Source organism: Manis pentadactyla, chromosome 15, assembly GCF_030020395.1.
Source record: "Manis pentadactyla isolate mManPen7 chromosome 15, mManPen7.hap1, whole genome shotgun sequence".
Taxonomy (NCBI): domain Eukaryota; kingdom Metazoa; phylum Chordata; class Mammalia; order Pholidota; family Manidae; genus Manis; species Manis pentadactyla.
Window position 1 is genome coordinate 33,558,407 of NC_080033.1, and position 24,826 is coordinate 33,583,232.

The 24,826-nt window shown below is 33.3% G+C and overlaps 1 protein-coding gene across 1 annotated transcript in view; it reads right to left on the reverse strand.

Moving 5' to 3' along the window:
• Positions 1–4,025: 4,025 nt before the first annotated feature.
• Positions 4,026–24,826, reverse strand: part of ITFG1 (integrin alpha FG-GAP repeat containing 1) — a 326,936-nt gene continuing 306,135 nt past the window's right edge. Inside the window, exons 15-18 of the mRNA XM_036927467.2 lie at positions 11,296–11,420; positions 10,598–10,680; positions 7,258–7,375; positions 4,026–5,298 (exon numbers count right to left, since the gene is read on the reverse strand). Coding sequence (XP_036783362.2) covers positions 5,239–5,298; positions 7,258–7,375; positions 10,598–10,680; positions 11,296–11,420 — 386 coding nt within the window. The 3' untranslated portion in view covers positions 4,026–5,238. The remainder of the gene's footprint in view (positions 5,299–7,257; positions 7,376–10,597; positions 10,681–11,295; positions 11,421–24,826) is intronic.

The window sequence follows — 24,826 nt, forward strand, 5'->3', positions numbered from 1 at the left end:
TATGGACAATGATTTTTTAAAATGATGCTGATAGACTTGCTTGATGCAGGATTGCTATAATCCTTTAATTTGTAAAAAAAAGCGGTATCTGCAAAGTGGAATAAAGAGCAGCCAAAGTAAGATGAGATAGGCCTGTATTGGCCTGTAGTTTAATTTTCTTCTAATGTCTTTGTCTGGTTTTGGTCTTAGGGAAATATTGATCTTATAAAAGGAGGTGTGAAGTATTCTTTCCTCTTCTTTTTATGCACACAACACTGTAGAATAGCCATTATTTTTCAATTAAGTGTTTGTGAAAGTTGCCAGTGAAACCATCATTTCATTGAATTTTCTTGTGTGGAAGGTTTGTTTTTTAATATAAAAATTTAACTTTAAGACATAGATATAGGGTTCTTTGATTTCTTCTTGGGTGAGTTTTGATAATTTATATCTTTTTAAGGAGTTAATCCATTTTATCTAGTTTATTGAATTCATGGGCATGAATCTATTCATGGTATTATCCTTTTGATGTCTGTGAGATATCTTTTTTTTTGTTTATTATATTGGGTATTTTGTTATTTATTCATGTTGTCTATTCTTTTTTTCCTGGTAAGCCTAGTTAGGGGTATATCAGTATTATTCTTTCATTTCCTTTTATATTGAGGTATAACTGACATACATTATATTAGTTTCAGGTGTATACGTGATTCAATATTTGTATATATTGTGAGATGATCACAACAAGTCTAGTTAATATCCATCACTATATATAGCCACAGATTTTTTTTTTCTTGTGATGAGAACTTTTAAGGCTTGCTCTTGGCAGCTCTGATACGCAGTACAGTATTAACTACAATTGCCATGCTGTGCATTTCATTCCTAGGACTTACTTTGTAGCTGGAAGTTTTTATCTTCTGAGTGCCTTCACCTGTTTTGCCTGCTCCTACCTCTGCCTCTGGTAACCTCAACATGTTCTCTGTGAACTGTTGTTTTTCTTAATTCCACATATAGGTGAGATCAGATGATATTTGTCTTTGCATGACTTACTTCACTTAGCATTATGCCCATGAGGTCCATCCACATTGTTGCATTTTTCCCCCCTGGTCAGCCTGGTTTATCAATATTACTGTTTTATTCCCCAACGAATCAGCTTTTTATTTCATTAATTACTGCTCTAATCATTTCCTCTTTTATTTGCTTTAGGTTTCATTTGATCTTTTTTTTCCTGTTCATTAAGGAAGCTTAGGTTACCATTTTAGTTCTTTCTTGTTTATATATGAATTTTAGGTTATAAATTTCCTTCTAAGCACTGTTTTCTCTGACTCTGACATTTTATGTTGTTTTATTTTTATTTGGTTAAAAATTTTAAAATTTCCTTTGAGACTTCCTCTTTGAGTCCATGACTATTTAAAAGTACATGAACACCCAAATATTTGGTTATTTACTAGGTGTCTTTCTAGTTTAGTTACATTGTAGTTTAAGAATCTTTGGGTGATATTTTGTTCTTTTAAATTTGGTGGTTTGTTTCATGGCCCAGAATGTGGTCTATCTTGGCAAATGCTCCATGTGTACTTAAGTTTGAATGTTTTATAAACATCCATTCAGTTAGGTTGATATGCTTCTCAGGTTATCTCTAAGTTTCCTATTTTCTGCTTATTTTTCCTATCAGTCACTATAGGGGAGCTTTGATGTTTCCAGCCTAAATAGTTGATGTGTATATTTCTCCTTACAGGTCTGCTTTTGTTTTATGCATTTAGTTTACATAAATTTAGTTATTTTTATGTCAAGAACAAGAGTGATCTTGGTGAGCCTGCTCTTTTCAGCTAAGTGAGTCCCCAAAGGGGGTTTATAACTGACTACTGAAGAAATTAGGATAATAAATCCTGTACTTTTGAAGGAGAGTCTGGACACCACTTCATCTACCAGAGTAATTAGGTTTTCTGTTTGAGTCTTTTTTAGTGATATTTTCCTAGGAATTGGTCTACTTTGTTAAACTTTCAAATTCAATGGTATAAAATTATTCTTGACGTCTTAATATATACATTACCTGTAGTTACATTCCTTTTTCATTTCAGATATTGGTAATTTGTGCCTATTTTCTTTTTCTTGATAGAGGCTCTTGAGGCAGTCTGTTGCCAATAATTGATGAAGGTAGGGGTATAGAGGTCTTCTTATCTTAATTTGGGACAGGTGAGGAGACCGGAGAGGTCATTCTCTCTTAACTCACTGTAGGGTTTATGAAGCTTCTTTTGAGAATGCATCATGACTAAATTTCTCCCTTTTCCCAGTCTTGCTTTCTTCCTTTCCTCTGTACAGGTATTGATCAATAGCATGCCTTAATCTGTTACCTGTTTTATTAGTATTTAAAAATAACTGGCTGGGTGACAGAAAACCAAGCTGCATGTCACCACAAGGGCTGGTTAGTGTCTCATTCATCTTTATATTGATGAGTTAATCCTTAGCTTGGCTTAGCCTAGCTTAACCCTCATTTTGTGATTAGGGTCTGTTGGACACAATTCAAGTTTTTATTTCTTTTTTTAAGTAGTTCCAGCTCTTTGTAAGGGTTGTTTCCTGACTTTTATTCTTAGAAGCCCTCTAAAAAAACAAGAAGAAAATTATTTTTAAAACATGGAATAAAACTCATTCTCCCTTACAATTACCATATGAATCCAATGGACCACTGTATAAATCTAAGGTTCATTGTGGAGGGTTAGTGATCTCATTTTTCCTGTATCTTGAAACATTTTGCTATAGGACATATTTTGTTGGGAAGGCTGTCCATGAAACCAGGATCTTTTTCTCTTTTATGGTTTAGTAGCAGCCATGCTAGTAAGGATGCTCTTCTCACAAATTTGTAGGGATAATCATCTGAGGGTGAATTTCTAGATATCTCTACCCATAACAGGTCCCCACCTTTTCTTACCAGGAATGGGAATGGTAAGCAAAGTATGTTTAAAATTTGTCACCTGTTACCCTTAAAGCCTTCTAGGAATGAGAAACTTTTTGGAATTAAGTTTCTGCAAATGTATGGTTTTTTGGCTAGTGGATGGAGAAATGTAAAGGCTAATCAAAATAAGTAGTATGTTAACAACAATGAATTTATAGTGTTTACAAATAATGTAATTTTTATCTTCAAAATGATTGTCTTAGTCACTCCTCCTGGTCCCCAAAAAAGGGAGGACTAATTATAGAAGTACAGATTAGTGGAAGATAGTAAAAAATGTTATTGTCACTGCAACGGTAAGCCAGAAGAAAGGAAACAGTATTTATCAAGTACCTCCTATGTACATACTGCCATTTAGACACAAAACCATCCTTGTAGACAGGTAGTCACTCACTATCCTTGTTTTACAGGCAAAGAAATGAAAGCTCAAAGAGGTAGAGTGACTAAGTCACAAAATGGACGATTTAGGCTCTGAATTCAGATTTGTCTGACCTCAAAGTCTTGTGCTCTTTCTGCTAAATTCAAAATTAATTTGATTCTCAATGTTGTGACACATTTTTCACCTGCTGTCCCTTAATAAATGTCACTGATGTTGCACTTGTGTTAAGATACAGGAACACAGTATAATGTTACTGATTGTATTTTTAGTTGTCATTACCATTTTATTTGTCTATAACACTACTCCTAGTAGACCATGAATCCAAATTAATTTTAAAACTCATGCTCTATCAACTGATGAATACTATGCCTGACAGTCTTTAGGGACAGTGACAGTGTTGGAATAATGCCTGTCATAATATTGCTAGTTAACTGTCTAGTGAATAACTGAGTAGTCAAGAAATTTTTTTCTTGCCCAGACTCACAAAGAGGCAATGGGTCAATCACTTTACCTCTATCTTCCAGTCCAGATAAGTGACTTAGACCTCATAACCTGTAAGGCCTCTTGATGCTCCAAAATAATTATTTACAGTTTTATCAAAATACTTTCTTTCAATACAGAATATTTATTAGGACATATTAACATGCTTAGATACACAAAGTAAACCACTTATATACATGCCATTCTCAGTGAACTGTAAAGAAAAAAATAACATGAAAAACAAAATTGTTTTCAGGTAAGATTTTATATTTTATAGCCATCACATGTTTATTTGCATATCAGAAAATTATTAACACTGATATATATACATGTTTTCCACAATCTTAGATTTAAGTCTTAAAATAGTTTTTGGTGAGGTGAAGTTCACAAAAATTTGCAATGAAGTCTGAATGTAAATTATAGACTTCTATAAGCTTTTGAGAATAGAAATGTGATTGAAGATTTGCATTCCCAGATGCTGTCTACAGCAGTTTCAAGACATCAAATGCTCTTCATTACTACATAAGGATCAGTGTTCAAATGAAATTTTTTAGGGCACATTTATTCTTGGAAGGTACTATCATTTTTAGTTAATATGAGCAAGTAATACATCTTTATATATGATATCAGCCACTAAGAATTTAGGTTTTCCAAGGAAAATGATTTCCTTATGTCTGGAAATAAAATTTTATTGAGTTAATGTATTTTGATAATTAGTTGTAGAGATCTTTAAAACACTATCTAAAAATAATAATGACAACTACCACCTATGGAGAGCACTTACTCTGTGCCAGGCATGGGCTGAGTGAGCACTTTACATACATCATCCCTCTTGATGTTTACAGTAACTCAAGTGAATATTATTATTAGTACTGTTCATAAACAAGAAAACTGAGTCTCACAGAGGTTAAGCAATTTGCTAGGTTCAAATAGCTTGTTAGAGTTGTAATTGGAGTTTAAGGCAAGTCCGTCTGACTGCAATCCCACAGCCAGAGTCCCCAATACTGTATGCCATCCATGAGAGACCCCTGACCTGCTCTGATGACTTTATCTGTAACACATTTACAAAAGTATAGTTTGCATTGTAAGAAGCAAGACCAAATGGAACACAAAAATCCCTGCTCATTTATTTTTATTTATTCATGTCTTTTTTCCATCATTATTATTCTAATAAGATTATAAATACATAAACACCTGAGTACATGCAACACATTCCACAAAGGAACAAAAATGTACAGCACTGTTGAATAAAGAGCCCAAATTATTATATACAAAGTGCTTTAAAAAAAGACCGTGTGACACATTCAGACCATATTTATTTGAATACATTCCAATAACTACCAATGGATGCATCATTTATAAATAATATTCAAAATTCCCTATTTTCTTCTTTAAGCCAAATTTAGTGCTTCAATTAATCAAGTGAATAGCCATTCAATTATGTAATCCTAAAGGCAAGTCACATAGCATCAAAATGAAACCGATGGGCTTCTTGTCGTTTTTCTCTATCATCTGCTTTCTGAAAAAGAATTTTACATTATTTTATAAATGATAGGAAAATGTCAAGAAAGACTAATTTCTGAAATACAAAATGGTTAATTATAAAAATGCCCTCAGAAATAAGTATGTAAAAGATGTGATTTTTATTATGCAATAATCTTATGAAATATGTTTGTAGCTTACAGTCGCTATTTTATAATTAACGATCCTTTAATTGAATTTAAAAAACAGTAAGACATGTTCCTTACTTAGTAGTTAATTATTTATTATTTATTTGAAAGTAGAAGTAAACATTAGATTCTGTAAGGATGGAATCAGCTATTACATTTTCCCCATTTTTAGCATGGATGATAATTAAACTACTATAAAAGTACATTAATTATTTTTGGTTTAGCTTATTGAGTTAGCAGATATTTATTAACCCTACGTCCTAGGAAAGTACTGTCCATGGTATTTTGAGGGATTAAAAAAAGTCCTCAGTTTTGTATCTTGTTCTCAAGGACTTTAAAAGCCTAGAAAGAAAAAAAGTAAAATATACTTGATAACTATTGCAGGGTAAAGAGTGAAAAATGTTGCCAATATTCTGAGAGACAGATTACTTCTAGACTGGTGTGAGGAAAGCAAAAGCTAAAAAAAGATAGTACATATTTATGGAAATGGTGGGGAGGAGCGTTCATTCCAAGGGGTGGGAGTCTGGCTGGGGATATCTGAGGTAAAGCTGAAGCTATGATTTTAGATAAATTGGCAGGGAAAGTGTAGAAAGAAGAGGGCCTCGGGCAGACTCTGTGGTTAGGAAATGGTAGAAAGGAGCAGGCAGTACAGGTGAAAGAGAAGTGGTCAAAAAGGTAGAAGACCAAAATACCATAGGGAGGTGTAGTATATGTCACTGAATCCATATTTGTATTTAAAACTTCAATTTTTTAGTTACTGCATCATTATTATTATGTCCACCATGTTTATGCTATAATCAGATCTCCTGAGACATTAATGAAATCTGTTTATTTTCCCTCATAGATCTAGAGCTATGAAATATTTCAGACTATGTTATGACACTTCTGGACAAATGTACTTTGGGTCACCCTTGATCTTACCCTTAAGTTGCGATTTTAAAATTAACAAAATATATGACTTTGTTAAAATTTTTCATATGTAAAGGAGAGCATTTTTTGGACAGACAAACCTATGCATATTTATCATAACAATAAAGGTCTTTTTCATAAGTTAAAACAGCTAAGAGAAAAGAAATGGTAATTTTAGTTAACCAAAAATGATTATGATGGGCATGACAACCCAAAGTAGGTGCAAAAAAGATCTTTGTGACAAAAAGAAGCTCTTTTTGGGGAACACTGCTACTTACATGCTTAATATATATTCATATACAAATAGAAATTAGTTTTTTCGATTTATACCTAAGAGTGTTGTTTTTAATCACTATTTCAGGTATTATACTGAAGAACAGATATCAGTTTAGTTTAGTGAAAAGAATCCTTGATGGTTGGAAAAGATGTTTATCACTATAGTTGTAACTTCCCATCTAAACCTTGAGAAAATCATTTATCCTCTCTGTGCTTACCTTCTTTATGAAAGAGATAGCTGTTATTCATGGAAAAAAGTGTCCATGGCTCTATCAACAGATAGTGAATACAGGCTCATTAAAAAAATTCTTTCTCAGGCTACTACAAAATTGTTTCTAATTAAGTTCTTCCATATACTTGATTTTGGGGTGACCACTTGATTACTACTGTACAGCATCGAAGTTTTAAAATAAATAGTCTTCTATGTTTGTAAGAATTGCTAAGAGACACTAGTAATTTATGGGGCAAAAAGAAATTATCATCAATAAGATGACATTAGGGAAAGAAGGTGAAAAATCAGAAAATCCCAGTCATGAGAAAAAAGTTTAAAACAGTGTTTTTAAAGAGCAATGTGTTACTGTTATAAATTAACCAAAGTTAGTGTTTCATTTAAATGAACAAACCTTTTCCTGCCAATGTAAAATGCCAATTATTGCCAAGATGAAAACACAGACACCAATGAGAGCAATAGCAGTAAGCAGAACAATGTTACTTGGTGTAAGATAAAGTTTGGCACTCCAGCTGTAGACAAAAACAGAAGAATTAAAATTACACATTTGAACTTAAAAAGAAAATTCTACTATGACCAAAAAGCAAAGTAGCTTATTAAAAATCAGTCAGTTCATTTACTAAAAGCCGTTAAATTTAGGGCTAAGATTATTGATGATCCTGTAGAGTTCAGATTTTACTCAGAGAAGTGAACTAGGATAGAATTTTTGGTAAGATGCTTTGATATTTTCTTTGATCCTGTGAGAATTATTCTTAGATAAACTTATCAAGTGAACTTTGGACATTGTTAAGTTGTCCAAATAAAGTCTAAAACCAATCTGAGACATTGTTTTTACATCTTTGTTGACTTGCTGAATTTGAAAACTTGAACTCTAAGGCTACATAGTCATATAATTTTTTTTATTGAGTATAACTGATATACAATCTTATGTTGGTTTCAAATATACAACATAGTGGTTCAACAGTTATCCATATTATTAAATTCTCACCCCCTCTAATGAGGTTACTATGTGTCAATGTAGAAAGATGTTACAGAATCATTGCATAGTCATATGATTTTGATAAGATTTCTATATCATCTTATTTTTTGATCCCCTGTTCATATACGCACTGGGACCAACTAACTACAAGAGCCATTTGTCCAAGTGGGTGTACATAGATGGCTTGTGCAAAGCTTTACCATTTCTGTGTCATGTTGGAGGGTTTATATACTATAACTATGTTCATATTTCTTAAAAAATCACTTTTACAAGTCTCTCAATGTTATCATGAAGACTTAGCATAAATAGAACTAGGTTTTTCCTCTATAACCATCCATGTAGTATGCATTTGCAAACTCTGAAAAGCCTAAAATTGAGGTTCTTATCACCAACACAGCAGGAGGTTATATACAAAGAAATTTTTGTTCTCCCTGAAAATAGATAATGGATATATTTTCATTTTAAAATTCCCTACTGTTATATATTGCTGTCAAGTTCTCCCTTAGGTCTGTTAATAGTGGCTTGATATAGTTTGTTGCTTCTATATTGGGTGCATAAATATTTATAAATGTTATAACCTTCTGTTGCATTGACCCCCTTACCATTATGTAATGCCCTTCTTTGTCTTTTGCTAGAATCTTTGTTGTAAAGTCTATTTTGTCCGTTATCAGTATAAATACTCCAACTTGCTCTGGGTTTTCATTTGCATGGACTCTTTCCACACCTTCACTTTTCAGTCTGTGTGTGTCCTTACATCTGAAATTAGTCTCTTGTAGGCAGCATATACATGGGTCTTGTTTTTTTAATCCATTCTGTTTATTTTCATTTCAAAAGTTTAGTAAAGGTAAGACCATTGTGATGAATAGCAAGTAGCAATTGACTTATTTTAGGATAATTAAAATTTATTGATCCATAAGTTAGCCTCTAGTCAATAAATCTCAAAATACACCTCAAACTAAAATCAATTTGGTTTTTATTATGTACATAAATTTGAAAATAACATTTCTTCAGAAAGAACAAGAGAAACAAGAAAAATGTTGAGGTTTATGGAAGAAAGCTGTAACTGAATTTTCCAGAAATTCAGGAGTGAGAAAACTTTAAGAAAACAAATACTGTTAATTAGTTGAGATAATTATTCTTAGTCCCTTCCTCAGACTTAAAAATAGTTTTTTTTTCATGAGATTATGGTAGTTCTACTTTTTAAATATATTTTGAAAATCCATGAATATAGTACTTTTGGTAAGAAAAAAATTGGACAAAAGGCCAATCCTCAGTTTCTTACTCAGAAGCAATCATTCTTATCAGTTTCTTCCATGTCCTTCCATAAATAGCCTATGCATATATAAACATGTAAGCACAGATATCTTTTTAAAGTCACAAATGATTGCTTATTATCTGTACTCTTGAATGCATTTTCCTTTTCTTGTCTTTTACTTACCACTCTATTTTTAGGAGACTATTCTATGTCATGATGTTGCACCATATAGGAGTAGCATAATTTAATTTCCTATTCATGGTGCAGATTTTTAAATTTCATTGTAAATTTTATGTATAGAAAACTAACAAAAATACAATACAGGCCTATTAGAAAATTCTGAACCCAGACTATATAACTATTTCTATTGATGCTATCCTACTTAAAACAGTGGTGTATTAAGTTGTTTTCTTCAGTAATTTGGTTCTAAAGTCCATAAGTCCACCATAAAATACACCTGTTCATATGCTGGTAAATTGGCTATCATTGGATGGAGAGAAGCCCTGACTGCCAGTTTTCATAGTGTAAATACTACCTTCATAGCTGATTTTAATGTGACCTCACTGAACAGAACTGGAATGAGCTGCAAGCTGTGTCTAGCAAACACTATATATATACCCTATCTAAAAACTTAATGAAAAAAACAATACAGCCTGCATTTTGAGAAGAAATGTAATGGGCAGGACCCCACTGGTTACATATTCATAGATACATTACACTATTTCTCTTTGGTTATTTTTTCATATTGGTATCAGACTAGTCTTAAGAACAAGTTATATTCTTTCCAATGAAATTTAAATGGTAATGAATATCTTCATAATCTATTTTTAAAAAAAGATGGAATCAATCTAGTAATTTAAAGGAAGGTGAACAAAGATTAAGGTTTCAGAGTTTAATTCTATATTATAAAAGGAACATACTCTGTTAATAAGGGTAAAAATACCTACTGTTCTCTGAAAATTCACTGTATGCTGGCACTGTGTTAGCATATTTCATCCTTATAAGGGAGGTATTCTATCTCCCATTCTGCAGAGGCAGAGATTGATCCTCAGAGAAGACAAAGGACTAGCTCCAAATCTCAGTCAGCATGAATCTTAGTTTCTAGCTTATGTCTGACTCCAGAGTTTGTACCTAACCACTGTGGAACATATACCAGTTCTCAAAGCATTTATTTAAAAGATTAATGCTTGTGAAAAAATTCAGTATTCTGAAATTTTAGAACTTATAGCTAGTAAACTGAAGGCCAGGCCATTTAAGCAGAATATGTAGAAATTCCTAATTAACCTGCTGTTTTTGTAATAAGGTTTAATTTGTTCTTCATGAAAAATGCTGGAGATCTTTTGTGTAGGAATGATTAGTCATTTAAGTTTTGCTCTAAGCAAATTAAGTGATGGCATACATGGGAATGCAGTAGGAACAGAGAGTTTTTAAAAGATGTAACTGTATCTATGATTCAGAGTTGACTATTTTTACCAAATTCAGTTCAAGCAAGGACATTACCTTCGAGGAACATTGTGAGGATATGGAATGACAATCAGCTGGGAATTTGGAATGATTGCAGTCCACTCTTGTTTTCGTATAGACTGGGAAGAGAATTTAAGAACATTTAACATCCAGTAAACTTTAAAAACAGTTATCATTCTAAATAAATAAGGCAAAAGCGTAAGAACTCTTTGATTAACTGAAATTCTAGGTATGGACTGAGCTAAATTTATGTCTGTTAAGCCCAAAATAGGACTGTGCCCTTTTGACAAAAAGTTTTTTTTGATCTTTTCAGGGAAGGATTATACTTCTGTCTCATGGATTCATTAATTCAACAAATATTTACTGCACACACTTAAGCACCAAGCACTTTTCAACATACTATGTACGAATACTGCTTGCAGCAAAAATTCAAGTTGAGATGGAATCTGACAATAAACAAGATAAATAAAAAATATATAAGTTAGATGGTGAAAATGATAAGGAAAAAAAGCAGGTAAGAGGGATAGGAAGTTGTGAAGTCTATGAGAAAGGCAGCGGAGAATTAGCTTCAAATTATGATGTGCTCTGTGTAAGATAAGTTTAGATAGGTCACTATCAATCATTTTTTTTATCCTTTAAGGGAATAAAAAATACCTGAATTATTTGAATTCAAATATTTGAATAGAGATTTTTGAAACACAGATTCATTGCAAACAAAATAAATTGTTACTCACCTTCTCTCCAGATGGACGGGGAATACCAACATGAAGATGATCAAGAAAATTTGCACTTCGACCTAAACCAAGTACATTGTATGGTAGCTGGAGAGCTAAATGTGCTGACTGGCTAAGTTGTCCAGCTAAATTTATTGAAAAAAAAAAAAAAAAAAGAAAGACATTTTGGGAAACACTGCTCTCATCAAATACTAAAATGATTAAATGTTAAAAATTTAAGTGCCAGAACTTATTCTTTAAGGATAAAAATATGAAATGTCATTCATTAATACTAATGATTCACTTTTTAAAGAAATTAGCTTTACTGAGATATAATTCACATACCATAAACATCACCCATTTACAGTGTACAGGTAAGTGGTTTTAAGCACATTTAAAAAGTTGTCCAGCCATAATCAAATTGTAGAACATTTTCATTGCTCACAAAAGAAATCCTATATCTAGTAGTAGTTACTCTTACTTCTAGCTCCTACCTTCCCAGCTGTAGGTAACCACTAATGTACTTTCCATATAGATTTGCCTATTCTGGAAATTCAAATACATATAATCACGCAGTATGTGGTCTTTTTATGATTAATGCTGCTGTGAATATTCACATACAAGTTTTTGTGTTGACTTATATTTTCCAAAATGGCTGTGACATTCCACAATCCCATCAGTAATGTACGAGGGTTCCAACTTTTTACATCCTCAGTAACAGTTTGTCTTTTTGATTACAGCCATGCTAGTGGTTGTTAAGTGGTATCTCATTATGGCTTTTATTTACATTTACCTAGTGACTAATAATGCTAAGCTTTCTTTCATGGGCTTATTGGCAATTTGTGTAGCTTCTTTTTTTTATTTCTATAAGGTTGTTAGCAGTCTCCTCACTGTATTTTAGTAATTTGAGTCTTCTTTATTGGCCAGTCTAGCTAAAGGTTTGTACATTCTATTAATCTTAAAAAAAACCCCACAACTCTTGGTTTAACTGGTTTTCTCTAGGCTTTTCCATTCCCTGCTTAATTGCTCTCATTATTTCCTGCTTTCTGTTTGTTCTGGGTTTAGTTTGCTTTTCATTTTCTAGTTTCTTAAGATGCAAATTGATTTCAGATTGCTCTTATTCCTTAATACAGGTATTCACCGCAATAAATTTTCCTCTAAGCACTGCTTTAGCTGCATCCCACACATTTTGGAATATTTGGTTCATTCACCTAAAGTGTTTTCTAGTTTCCCTTATGATTTCTTCTTTTACCTATTGGTTTTTTAGGAGTGTGTTGCTTAATTTCAACATACGTGGGCATTTACAAATTATTACTGATTTCTAATATCACACCACTGTAATTGAGGAACATGCTTGGGATGATTTCAGTCCTTTTAAATTTACTGAGACTTGTTTTATGACCTAGCAGATGGTCTATCCTGGAAAATGTTCCTTGGGCACTTGAGAAGAATGCATATTCTGCCTGTGCTGGTTAGAGTGTTCTACACATCTGTTAGGTTTAGATTTAGTTGGTTTACAGTCATTTTCTCTTTCCTTACTGATCTTCTGCTTAGTTGTTTGATCTATTATTGAAAGTGGGGTATTAAGTCACCAATCATTTACTATTGAATTACTAATTTCTCTCCTCAATTCTTCATGTATTTTGGGGGCTTTGTTGTTAGGTACATCTGTCTTTATACTTGTTAAATGTCTTCCTTATAGATTGACTTTTTTATTAGCATTATAAAATGTCCTTCTTTGCCTCTAGTAACAATTTTTTCTCGTCTTTTTTTAATTAAAGTATCATTGATATACACTCTTATGAAGGTTTCGCATGAAAAACAATGTGGTTACTACATTCACCCACATTATTGATCCCCTCCCATACCCCACTGCAGTCACTGTCCATCAGTGTAGTAAAATGCCACAGAGTCACTACTTGTCCAATCTGTGCTACACTGTCTCCCCACGATACCTCCCACACCATTTGTACTAATCATAATACCCCTCAATCACCTTCTCCCTCCCTCCCAACCCACCCTCCCCTACCCCTTGCCTTTGGTAACACTAGTCCCTTTTTGGAGTCTGTGAGTCCACCGCTGTTTTGTTCCTTTTGTTTTGCTTCCTTGTTATACTCCACAAATGAGGAAAATAATTTGGTATTTGTCTTTCTCTGGCTGACTTATTTCACTGAGCATAACACCCTCTAGGTCCATCCATGTTGCTGCAAATTGTAGGATTTGTTCCTTTCTTATGGCCGAATAGTATCCCATTGTGTATATGTACCACATCTTCTTTATCCATTCATCTACTGATGGACACTTAGGTTGCATCCATTATCTTGGCTATTGTAAATAGTGCTGCAATAAACATAGGGGTGCATATGTCTTTTTGAATCTGGGAACTTGTTTTCTTAGGGTAAATTCCTAGGAGTGGAATTCCCAGGTCAAATGGTATTTCTACTTTTAGTTTTTTGAGGAACCTCCATATTGCTTTCCATAATGGTTGAACTAGTTTACATTCCCACCAGCAGTGTAGTAGGTTCCCCTTTCTCCGCATCCTTGCCAGGATTTGTTCTTATAGTCTTTTTGATGTAGGTTATCTTAACTGGTGTGAGGTTATATCTCATTGTGGTTTTAATTTGCATTTTTCTGATGATTAGTGATGTGCAGCATCTTTTCATGTGCGTGTTGGCAATCTGAATTTCTTCTTTGTAGACTTGTCTGTTCATGTCCTCTGCCCATTTCTTAAGCAGGTTTTTTGCTTTTTGGGTGTTGAGGTGTGTGAGTTCTTTGTATATTTTTGGATGTTAACCCCTTGTCGGATATGTTGTTTACAAATACATACTCTCATACTTCAGGATGCCTTTTTGTTCTGCTGATGGTGTCCTTTGCTGTACAGAAGCTTTTTAGCATGATGTAGTCCCATTTGTACATTTTTTGTTTTGTTTCCCTTGCCTGAGGAGATGCGTTCAGGGAAAAGTTGCTCATGTTTATATTCAGGAGATTTTTGCTTATGTTTCTAAGAGTTTTATGGTTTCATGACTTACATTCAGGTCTTTGATCCATTTCAAATTTACTTTTGTGTATGGGATTAGACAATAATCCAGTTTCCTTCTCTTGCATGTTGCTGTCCAGTTTTGCCAACACCAGCTGTTGAAGAGGCTGTCATTTCCCTGTTGTATGTCTATGGCTCCTTTATCATATATTAATTGACCATATATGCTTTGGTTTATATCTGGGCTCTCTAGTCTGTTCCATTGGTCTATGGGTCTGTTCTTGTGCCAGTACCAAATTGTCTTGATTACTGTGGCTTTGTAGTAGAGCTTGAAGTTGGCGAGCATAATCCACCCACCTTTATTCTTCCTTTTCAGGATTGCTTTGGCTATCAGGGCCTTTTGTGGTTGTATATGAATTTTGGAACTATTTGCTCTAGTTTGTTGAAGAATGCTGTTGGTATTTTGATAGAGATTGCATTGAATCTGTAGATTGCTTTAGGCAGGATGGCCATTTTGACAATATTAATTCTTCCTACCCAAGAGCATGGGATGAATTTCCATTTATTAGCGTCTTCCTTACTTTCTCTCATGAGTGTCTTGTAGTTTTCAGAATATAGGTCTTTCACTTCCTTCATTAGGATTCTTCCTAGGTGTTTTATTCTTTTTGATGCAATTGTGAAAGGAATTGTTTTCCTGATTTCTCTTTCTGCTAGTTCATTGCTAGTGTATAGGAATGCAACAGATTTCTGTGTATTAATTTTGTATCCTGCAACTTTGCTGAGTTCAGATATTAGATCTAGTAGTTTTGGAGTGGTTACTTTAGGGATTTTTATGTACAGTATCATGTAATCTGCAAACAGGGAGAGTTTAACTTTTTCCTTCCCATTCTGGATGACTTTTATTTCTTTGTGTTGTCTGATTGCCATGGCTAGGACCTCCAGAACTATGTTGAATAAAAGTCGGGAGAGTGGGCATCCTTGTCTTTTTCCCGATCTTAAAGGAATGGCTTTCAAGCTTCTTGCTGTTTAAATATGGTGCTGGCTGTGTGTCTGTCATATATGGCCTTTATTATGTTGAGGTATTTGCCCTCTATACCCAATTTGTTGAGAATTTTTATCATGAATGGATGTTGAATTTTGTCAAATGCTTTTTCAGCATCTATGGAGATGGTCATGTGGTTTTGTCCTTCTTGTTGTTGATGTGGTGGATGATGCTGATGGATTTTGAAATACTGTACTATCCTTGCATCCCTGGAATAAATCCTACTTGATCATGATGGATGACCTTTTTGATGTATTTTTAAATTTGGACTCTGGTTAACAATTTTTGTCTTAAAGTCTCATTTTATGTGATAATAGAATGGCCACTTCAGCTTTCTTTCATTTGCTCTTTACATGGTGTAATTTTCTCCATGTTTTACTTTCAATTTATTTGTATCTTTGAATCTGAAGTGTATTGTTTGTAGACAGCATGTAGTTGGGTCATATTTGATTATCCATTCTGCCAATCTTAAACTTTTGATAGGAGTATTTATTCCACATATTTTTAATGTAAATTTTGATAACGTAGGATTCCTGTATGCCATTTACTATTGATTTTGTATGTCATGTCTTTTTAATTCTTCTATTACTACATTACTGTTTTCTTTTGTTAAGTGTTTTCTAGTATATCATTTTAGTTCCCTATTTGTTTCTTTTATTCCATATTTTTGAATTATTTTCTTAGTAGTTGCCCTGAGTATTAGCATATTAACTTAAAATAAAAAAACTCCTATTCCTAGTGCATATAACAACTTTGCTCCAATATAGGTATGTTCCCTCCCCACTTCTTTGTGCTATTGTTGTTATACAAATTGTATTTTTGTGCATTACTAGCTCATCAACCAAAGTTTATAATTATTACTTTATTCAGTTGACTTTTAAATCAGATAGGAAATAAGAGGCACTACATTACAAAAACACACCATATTTTATTTTTATCCTGAAAAGGTTTATATGCAGTTTATTATAAGGTTTATTATATCAATCCTTCATGGCTGCCAGGATGTTGCTGAGCTCCTCTTTCTTCCTTTTGGCATGGCTGTATACCCCTATCCTTTTCTTCAAGAACTTGAGGGCCCACTTGTCTTTGGAGACTTGGAGCAACTTTCTATGGTGTGCTGCTCATATGGGATAAAGCTGCACACGTCTTCGATCATATCCTGCATGAACTTGGAGTGCTTGGTGAGGCACCCTTGGTGGTGGCTGTTTGGCCTGCATGTGTTCTTGGTCACCTTGTTGCCCTTGTTAAGGCCCATGGCCATGGGGCAGCATAGAGTCAAGGCTGCTGATCTTCAATGGTTTCTGTGGTAGATGGTTACCATATTTTATATTTATCTACAGTATCATTGTTGTTTTTCACTTATTTGCGGAGTCCAGTTACTGTCTAGTTGTCCTCTCAGTTCAGCCTGAAGGGCTCCTCTTAATATTTCTTATAGAGGAAGTCTGCTGGAGATGGAATTTTGTTTTTGTTTACTAGAAATGTCTAAAATTTTTCATTTTTGAAGAAAACCTTTGCCACATAAAGAATTTTTGGTTGAAAGTTTTCCTTTTCTTTTTTTAGCAATTTGAATGTATGATTCCGTCTGGCTTCTATGGTTTCGGTAAGTCAGCTTTTAATATTATTGAGGTTGTCTTGTATGTGATAAGTAATGTCTCTTGCTGCTGTCAAGAGGTCTTTGTTTTTTGACAGTTTGACTTTGTGTGGATCTCTTTGAATTGATCTGACTTGGAGTTTTTTGAGTTTCTCAGATGTGCAGATTAATGTTTTTCATTGAATTTGGGTGGTTATTTCTTCTGATATTTATTCTCCCATTTCAGAGTGCTTTGGGGATAGGCATTTTAACTGAATTCCAAAGGTCTGTCCTATACACTGACTGTGAGGCTGCTGGCTTTTCATGGCTGCAACACTTCTGCACCACTAAGTAGGGAAGGGAGATGGGATGGAAATAGCCTAAGTTAAAATACCACAGACTGAGGATCTGTATTTCCTTTTGGATAGATGATGCACAGTTCATCCATTCTGTGGCTTGGGTTAATTTTCAGAGTTCCAAAATGGTTGAAATTAGTTGTTTGGCCAGTATTTTTGTTGTTGTTTTGGGGAGAATAGGTTCATGAGGTTCTCACAGTGGCATGACAAAAAATTTCTCCTTATTATGGTTCACTTTTAAAAAGTGTATATATTTGCTAGGTATTTGTTACATAATTAAAATGAACATTTATAAAAATGACAAGGTTAATTAATATCTAAATACTTTAATATTCAGTGGGGTTCTGTTAAGCATTAGTAATGTTACTCAGAAGTATGAAAGCACTGGAAAGTATATGTATTCATTTTCTAATAGCTCTTATGTTAGAAATAGAGAAAATGGAAAGGAATAGTGAATTTACAGATAGGCATTAAAAATGTATATAAAACTGTAAAGCAATATAGTGAATGCATGCTCTGTAGAATTAGTCTGCTTTGTGGATTTACGCTAATTGAATGATAATGCCTTAAAGAAGAGTTTACCACACAGTAAATATTCAATACATAACAGCTATCTTTACTAACATGAAATTTATTACATAGTTGAGGTAAAAATTAAATACAAGGTATTATATTACACTTCTAGCAAAGACTGACTTGACAGACATGAAAGTAGACTTATAAATTATTTTCCTATCAAAATTATTTACCTTATCAAAGAACCAAAAGAGAACATTTATCAATAGTACTCCATTTAAAAGATCAAATAAGAAATTCCAAATTAAAACTGTATGTTTAATAAGACTTAAAAACTATTAAAAAGAATGAAAACAAAATCATCCAAAATCTAAAAATAAAGACATAATTTATAGTTCTATCTCAGCAAAGTTTTTAATCAAGTAATTGTTTTCTCCAAGGCTGTTCATACACAAATAAAGATGTCAGCATACTTTAGTATTCTTGCTCTTCACTCAATATTATTTCTTGAATATTTCCTCATCAAATAAAACTCTTAAAAAACAGATAAACAGAGAGTAAAATTAAAGCAACGCTTAAATCCCATTAAGAGAAAAGCAGATAACACATTTAAAATACATATATACACATCTTTTAAAATTATTTCTCTAAAACTGTATCTACAGACATTACCAAAAAGATAATTTTATTGCCTATATAGTACCTTCCTAAGTCATCATTACAAAAAAATTAATCTACTGTTGGAGATTAAGGATTTTTCCTAATCTTTAACTATTATAAATAAAGGCTTATCAGTATTTATCTGCATCCACATTATTTTCTTATTCCTAGATATGGAATACTGAATCAAGGAGTAGAAAGCCTACTCATTGGGTGAAAGAATAGCCTCTTCAACAAATTATACAGGGACACCTGGATGATGACATACAAAAAGCCTGATTTCTAAAAAGAGGTTGGTTTCTAAAAAAGATACTACTTTACATTTCCACCAGTTTTCAATGAAAGCACCCATTTCACTCCATTCTATTACTGTTTTTTTTGAGGTAAAATTCACAATAATGTACAATAAACCATTTAAAAGTATAAAATTAGCTGGCCTTTAGTGTATTCACAATGTTGTGCAACCACTAGATCCTTGTAGGTTCCAAACACTTTCACCATCCCGTGAAGACACTGCATTCAGTAATCACTCCCCTTCCCTTCTGCTCTGTTAACATCGAGTCTGCTTTCAGTTTCTATTCTACATGCATCATATAAAAGGAATCATATAACATGTGAGCATTTGTGTCTGGCTTCTTTCACCTTGCATAATGTTTTCAAAGTTCATATAAGTTGTAGCAAGTATCAGTCTTTCATTCCTTTTTATAGGTGAGTGATACTCCTTGTATGCATATACTTTGTGTATCTATTCATCCATTGATAGATATTTGGATTGATTTCACCTTTTAGCTATTATAAGTAATGCTGCTATGAACATGGGTGTACAAAAATATCACTTTGAGACCTTACTTTCAATTCTTTTGGGTATATACTCAGAAGTGGAACTGCTAGATCATATGTTAATTTTCTTTAATTTTTTGAGGAATTGCCATACTGTTTTTCACAGTGGCTGCACGATTTTACATTCTCACCAGGAAGGTATGAAGGATGTCTCTCTTACATCCTCACTGACATTTGTTAATGACTTTTGCATTAGAGCCATCCTAGTGGTTGTGAAATGGTAGCTGTAGGTTTGATTTGCATTTCCTACATGACCAAAGATATTGAACGTCCTTTTATGTGCTTAGTGGCCCTTTGTATATTTTCTTTGGAGAAATGTCTATTCTGTTGATCATTAAAAAAAAATTTTTTTTTTGTTGAACTGTAAAAGTTCTTTATATGCTATGGAAACTAGAAAAACCAGAGGTAAGATTTGAAAATATTTCCTCCCATTCAGTGAAGTTGCCTTTTCACTTTCTTAAAAATGTTCTTTAATGCACAAAAGCTTTACATTTTTAAGAAGTCGAACCTGTTTTTTCTTTTGTTACTAGTGCTTCTGGTATCAGAACTAAGAATCATTGCCAAATTTGAGGAAGTGAAGTTTTACGCCTGTGTTTTTTTCAAAGAGTTTTATGGTTTAAGCTTTTCTAGTTAGGTCATGGATCTGTGTTTATTCTTTTAAATGGAGTGAAATAGGGGTCCAACTTCATTCTTTGTATGTCACCACATAGATGTCCCAGCATGGTTTGTTGAAGAGACTGTTCTTTCCCCAGTGAATATTCTTGGCTCCTTTGTCAAAAATTAATTGGTCATAGATGTTTGGGCTTATTTCTGGACTCTCAGTTGTATTCCATTGATCTACATGTCTACCTTTATGCCAGTACCACACAGCTGATTACTACAGCTTTGTTGTAAGTTTTGAACTTGGTTAGTATAAAAGCATTTCATAAATGCTCTTTATCATGTTAAGGAAGTCCCCTTCTAGTTCTAATTTGCTTTTCTTTTCTGATATTGTTTTGACTTTTCAGGGGCCCTTACAATTCTATATGAATTTGAATTTTTCATTTCTGCCAAAAAGACCGTAAGAATTTTGATAGGGATTGTAGTGGATTTATTGATCACTCTGGAGAATATTGCCATTTTAACACTGTCTTTCAATCCATGAACATTCTATTTTTTAGGTCTTCTTTAATTTCTTTCAGCAGAGTTTTAGTTTTCAGTGTACAAGTGTTTCACTTCCTTGGTTAAACTTATTCTTAGTTATTTTATTTTTCTTGATGCTGTTATAAATTGAATAGTTTTTACAACTCCCTTTTTTGGATTATTCACTGCTTGTGTGTGGAAACATAACTAATTTTTGGGTATTGATTTTTTACCCCACAACTTTGGAGAATTTGTTTATTAGCTCTGGAAGATTTTGGTGTGGATTCTAATGAGATTTTCTATATAGAGAAACAAATAATGAGCAAATACATATAGCTTTACTTCTTTATGCTCAATCTGGATGTCTTTTTATTTCCTTTCCTTGCCTAATTGCTGTGTCTAAAATTGTAGTCTAAGTTGAATAACAGTAGTGAAAGAGAGCATCCTTGGCTTGTTCTTGATCTTAGAATGCTGTCAGTCCTTCACCATGGAGAATGTTAGCTGTGTGGGTGTTTCATAAATGCTCTTTACCATGTTAAGGAAGTTCCCTTCTAGTTCTAATTTGCTGAGTGTCTTTTATTATGACAAGGTATTGAATTTTGTCAAGTGGTTCTTCTTTGTCTACTGAGGTGACTGTGTTGTTTTTTCCTTAGTTCTATTATTGTGGTATATCTAACCGACTGGTTTTCTTAGGTTGAACAAACTGCATTCCTGGGACAAATCCCTCATGGAGTTTATAATAATGTGCAATTAGATTTGGTTTGTTAGCATTTTATTGGGGATTTTTTACGTTAATATTCACAAGGGATATTGGTCTGTAGTTTTTTCTTCTTCTTTCCTTTATGGCATTTTTGTTAGGCTTTGGTAGGATGGTAATGCTGGCTTCACAGAATGTGACAGGAAATGCTCCCTCCTCTATTTCTTGGAAGAGTTTGAATGGGACTGATGTGAATTCCTTAAATGGTTTGTAGAATTAAGTCTTCGGTTTTTCTTTTTGGGAGTTAACACTGATTCAATCTCGCACTTGTTATAGGTCTGTTGAGATTTTCTACTTCTTTGTGAGTCACTTTAGGTATTTGTGTACTTTGAGGAATTTGTCCATTTCATCTAGATTAATTTGTTGATGTGCAGTTGTTTACAGTACATTCCCTTATAATCCTTTCAGTTTCTGTAAGGTTGGTAATGTTCCCAAGTTCATTTCTGATTTTTGTTGTATCTCTTTTTTTTCTGATTCATTCTAGCTAAAGGAGTGTAACTTTTGATCTTTTCAAGGAATGAATTTTTGATATCTGTGATTTCTCTATTTCAGTTATCTTGCTTAAACCTTTATTATTTCCCTCCTTGTGTTGGCTTTGGGTTTAGTTTAGTTTTCTTTTTGAAGGTCTTTAAGGCTTAAAGTTTAGTTTATTGACTGGAGATCTTCCTTGTTTTTAAATGTAGATGTTTACAACCATAAAATTCAATCTGAGTATCGCTTTTTCTGCATCTCTTACATTTTGGTGTGTTGAGTTGTTGTCATTTGTCTAAAAGTGTTTTCTAATTTCACTATGCACATACTAAAATTAGAAAACATTTTTCTCTACCTTGAATGAACCATTCATGCAAAGTAGTGTAAAACAGATTATTTCAACTGTTTTGTGATTGCATGCTAATGGATGTGTACTTAGTTAATGTCTTTATTTGCACAAGGTTGGTTTGAGATTTTCTTTTATGTTTACTAGTAGTAAGGAGAGTATCTACTAACCCTTGGTAACTATGAATTCCTTGTTGGCTATACTTATCTCCAAAATAACCTGAGAGTTATATACGACCAAGTTAACTTACGTCATTCCTGAACTCTCTCTCAAGTTCTAACTCCAATCTAGATTTCCAATCCCTGAACTCTGGGGTCTTATATCCAACTCTACGCTCAACACCTCTATTTCAATATCTAAAAAATACTACAGACAAAAGAAATGCAAAACAGAACTCCTGATTTTCCTTCCTACACCTATTGAATTGGCAGATGTATTATGGCAACTCCCATCTTTTCATTTGCTCAGGTCAGTAACCCTTTAATTATAGTTCTTTTTTTTCCTCACAGACAATACCCAGTCTGGCAAGAAGTCAAATATATATCCATAGTCCAAAACTCACAATCCAAAAACATATTTTTACCTCCACTGCTGACCATCACTCCAAGTGACCATCACCTCTAGCTTGAATTCTAAATAGTTTTCTAATTAGTTTTCTTGCTTTAGCTATTGTTCTTCCTATAATCTACTTCTTCACTCAGAAGAAAACTTGTCATCTCTAGTTTATACTGCCAACCACTCATTTAACTCAGATTTATTTTTTATTTCTTAATACCCCTCTTTCTTTCTGTTTCAGGACACTGATCTCTTCACCATTTTTTGGTAATTCCAGGAATACTTATACCTTAGGGTCTTTGCGTTGACTTTTTCCTTTGCCTGGAATATTCTCCAAAAGATAACTATATATCTAACTCCCTTACTTCTGTCAAATCTGTTCAAATGACACTTTCACAGAGAGGCCCACTCGGACACCCTACATAAAATTCTTCTTTTTCCTTCCCCTGCTTAACCTCCCTCACAGTACTTATTACTTCCTAATAACTACATAACGTCAAATTTACTTAGATTTATTGTGTCTTTTCTCTTACTAGAATGTAAAATCTCTATGTGGGCTGAGACTTTGGTCTGTTTAGTTCAGTTCTATTTTATAAAAGCCTAGAATAGGTCTGGCCTGTATTAGGCACTCAGTACATATTTATTCAAAGAATGAATGAATAAATGAAATAAATTTTACTCTCCAAATTTGTCAGACCTGAGACTTGTAAACATATTCCAATTCCAAAATACTATATTAATTTACCACATAGATACGAGTATAGAAAGTCTACCTAAAGGTAAAGCGTCAGTTATGAATAAGAATTTTAAATGATTTATAATACATACATAAAGGGCACTTGTGGTATCAGATTCCCCAACTACCAGATTCAAATGCTGGTATGTTCTTTTATGACTACATCATAGTATGATTTTCCAAAGTAGTTCAAACATATATTTGTTGATGCAATTTAAAAAATTATAGTTTCTAAAGTTGATCTATTATAATTTTCCAGGAGATACTATACTGACATGCAATTCTGATTGGTTAACACCATTGTAAAATTCGTTATGCTGTAATTTAAGATCTTGAGTTAAGTAACCAGGCAGTACAGGAGATGAATTCCATTGTAATGATTCCCATGCACTGTTTTTAGATAAGATATTGAAGCCAACTTCATTGTTTAAGAATATTAGATATCAACTCAATCAGAACTGTAGCTCTCATGCCTCTATAAAAAAATAATGTATATATGCTGACATATGAGGCTGGAACATGGAAGATTCACTAGCCAAAGGGAAAAAAAAACACCAAAATTTTATCTTAGTGTGTGAACATGTGTGTTTGTGTGTGTTTTATTCTGAGTCCAAACAGCACTGAATTCTACCTCCCTGCAAGGCTCTAAGCCACATGAAATTTTCATTTAAGAGTAATGTTTGTAACTCATCTGGCACTGCCTTAGATAGAGGAAAAATAGCATCTTTTTAAAAATGATATAAAAGGACACATTCAAACTATCATTGTTCTGTTGCAACATTAGAGAAAAACCATACTTCCTCTTGGGAGAAAAAATTGTTCTGAGAAGTATTTGTTCTCAATTGACAGCTCTGAAACAACAATACACTGACATCAATTAAAACGGTGATGCCAGAACACCAAAAGAGGACAAAGTATAAAAATGAAGATAAATACCTTCTGTAAGAAATCATTAAATAATTAACAGTTATCAAGTGCTTATGATGTGTGAAAAACTGTGACAGTGCTTCTGGTGCATTATTTCAAGTATTGTTAATAATAGAGTATTATTATCTCCATTTCATCATGAAGAAATTGAGAGGTTAAGCAGTTTGACCAAAAACACATAGGTACTAAATGGTGGAACTGGGGTTTTAATTTTGGCAGTCTAATTCCAAATCCCACACTCTCATCATCACCTGCAATCTTGTTTTCAGTTGAAATAGAAGTGTGATATTTTTCTTACTGCTCTATAAAAAGGGCCTGATGACATAAAATAACCCCTCTAATGCTAGGTGTTTATTTTACTGTTTGGATCTGTGGAGTCCTAGGATTTGACCTGGGCATCTGTGATTTTTGTACATAGTCATTTGAGCTAACATGGCATTTCTTTTATTTTGTAAATCAAGGATTAGTTAGGGTCATACTTCATAGTTGTGGTATCTGAGCCCACTGAGTATATTTTGGGCTTTGTGATGTTCCTCTTCTGTGTCTAAAGCCAGTACTAGTAAGTAATTCTTCTGTGAGATGAGGCTGGTTTACCTTGCTTACCTTCGGGCACCAACTTGCTGAGGAAGAGTTTAATTCAATTATACCCATGCACGACATGATTATGAAAAAGAAAA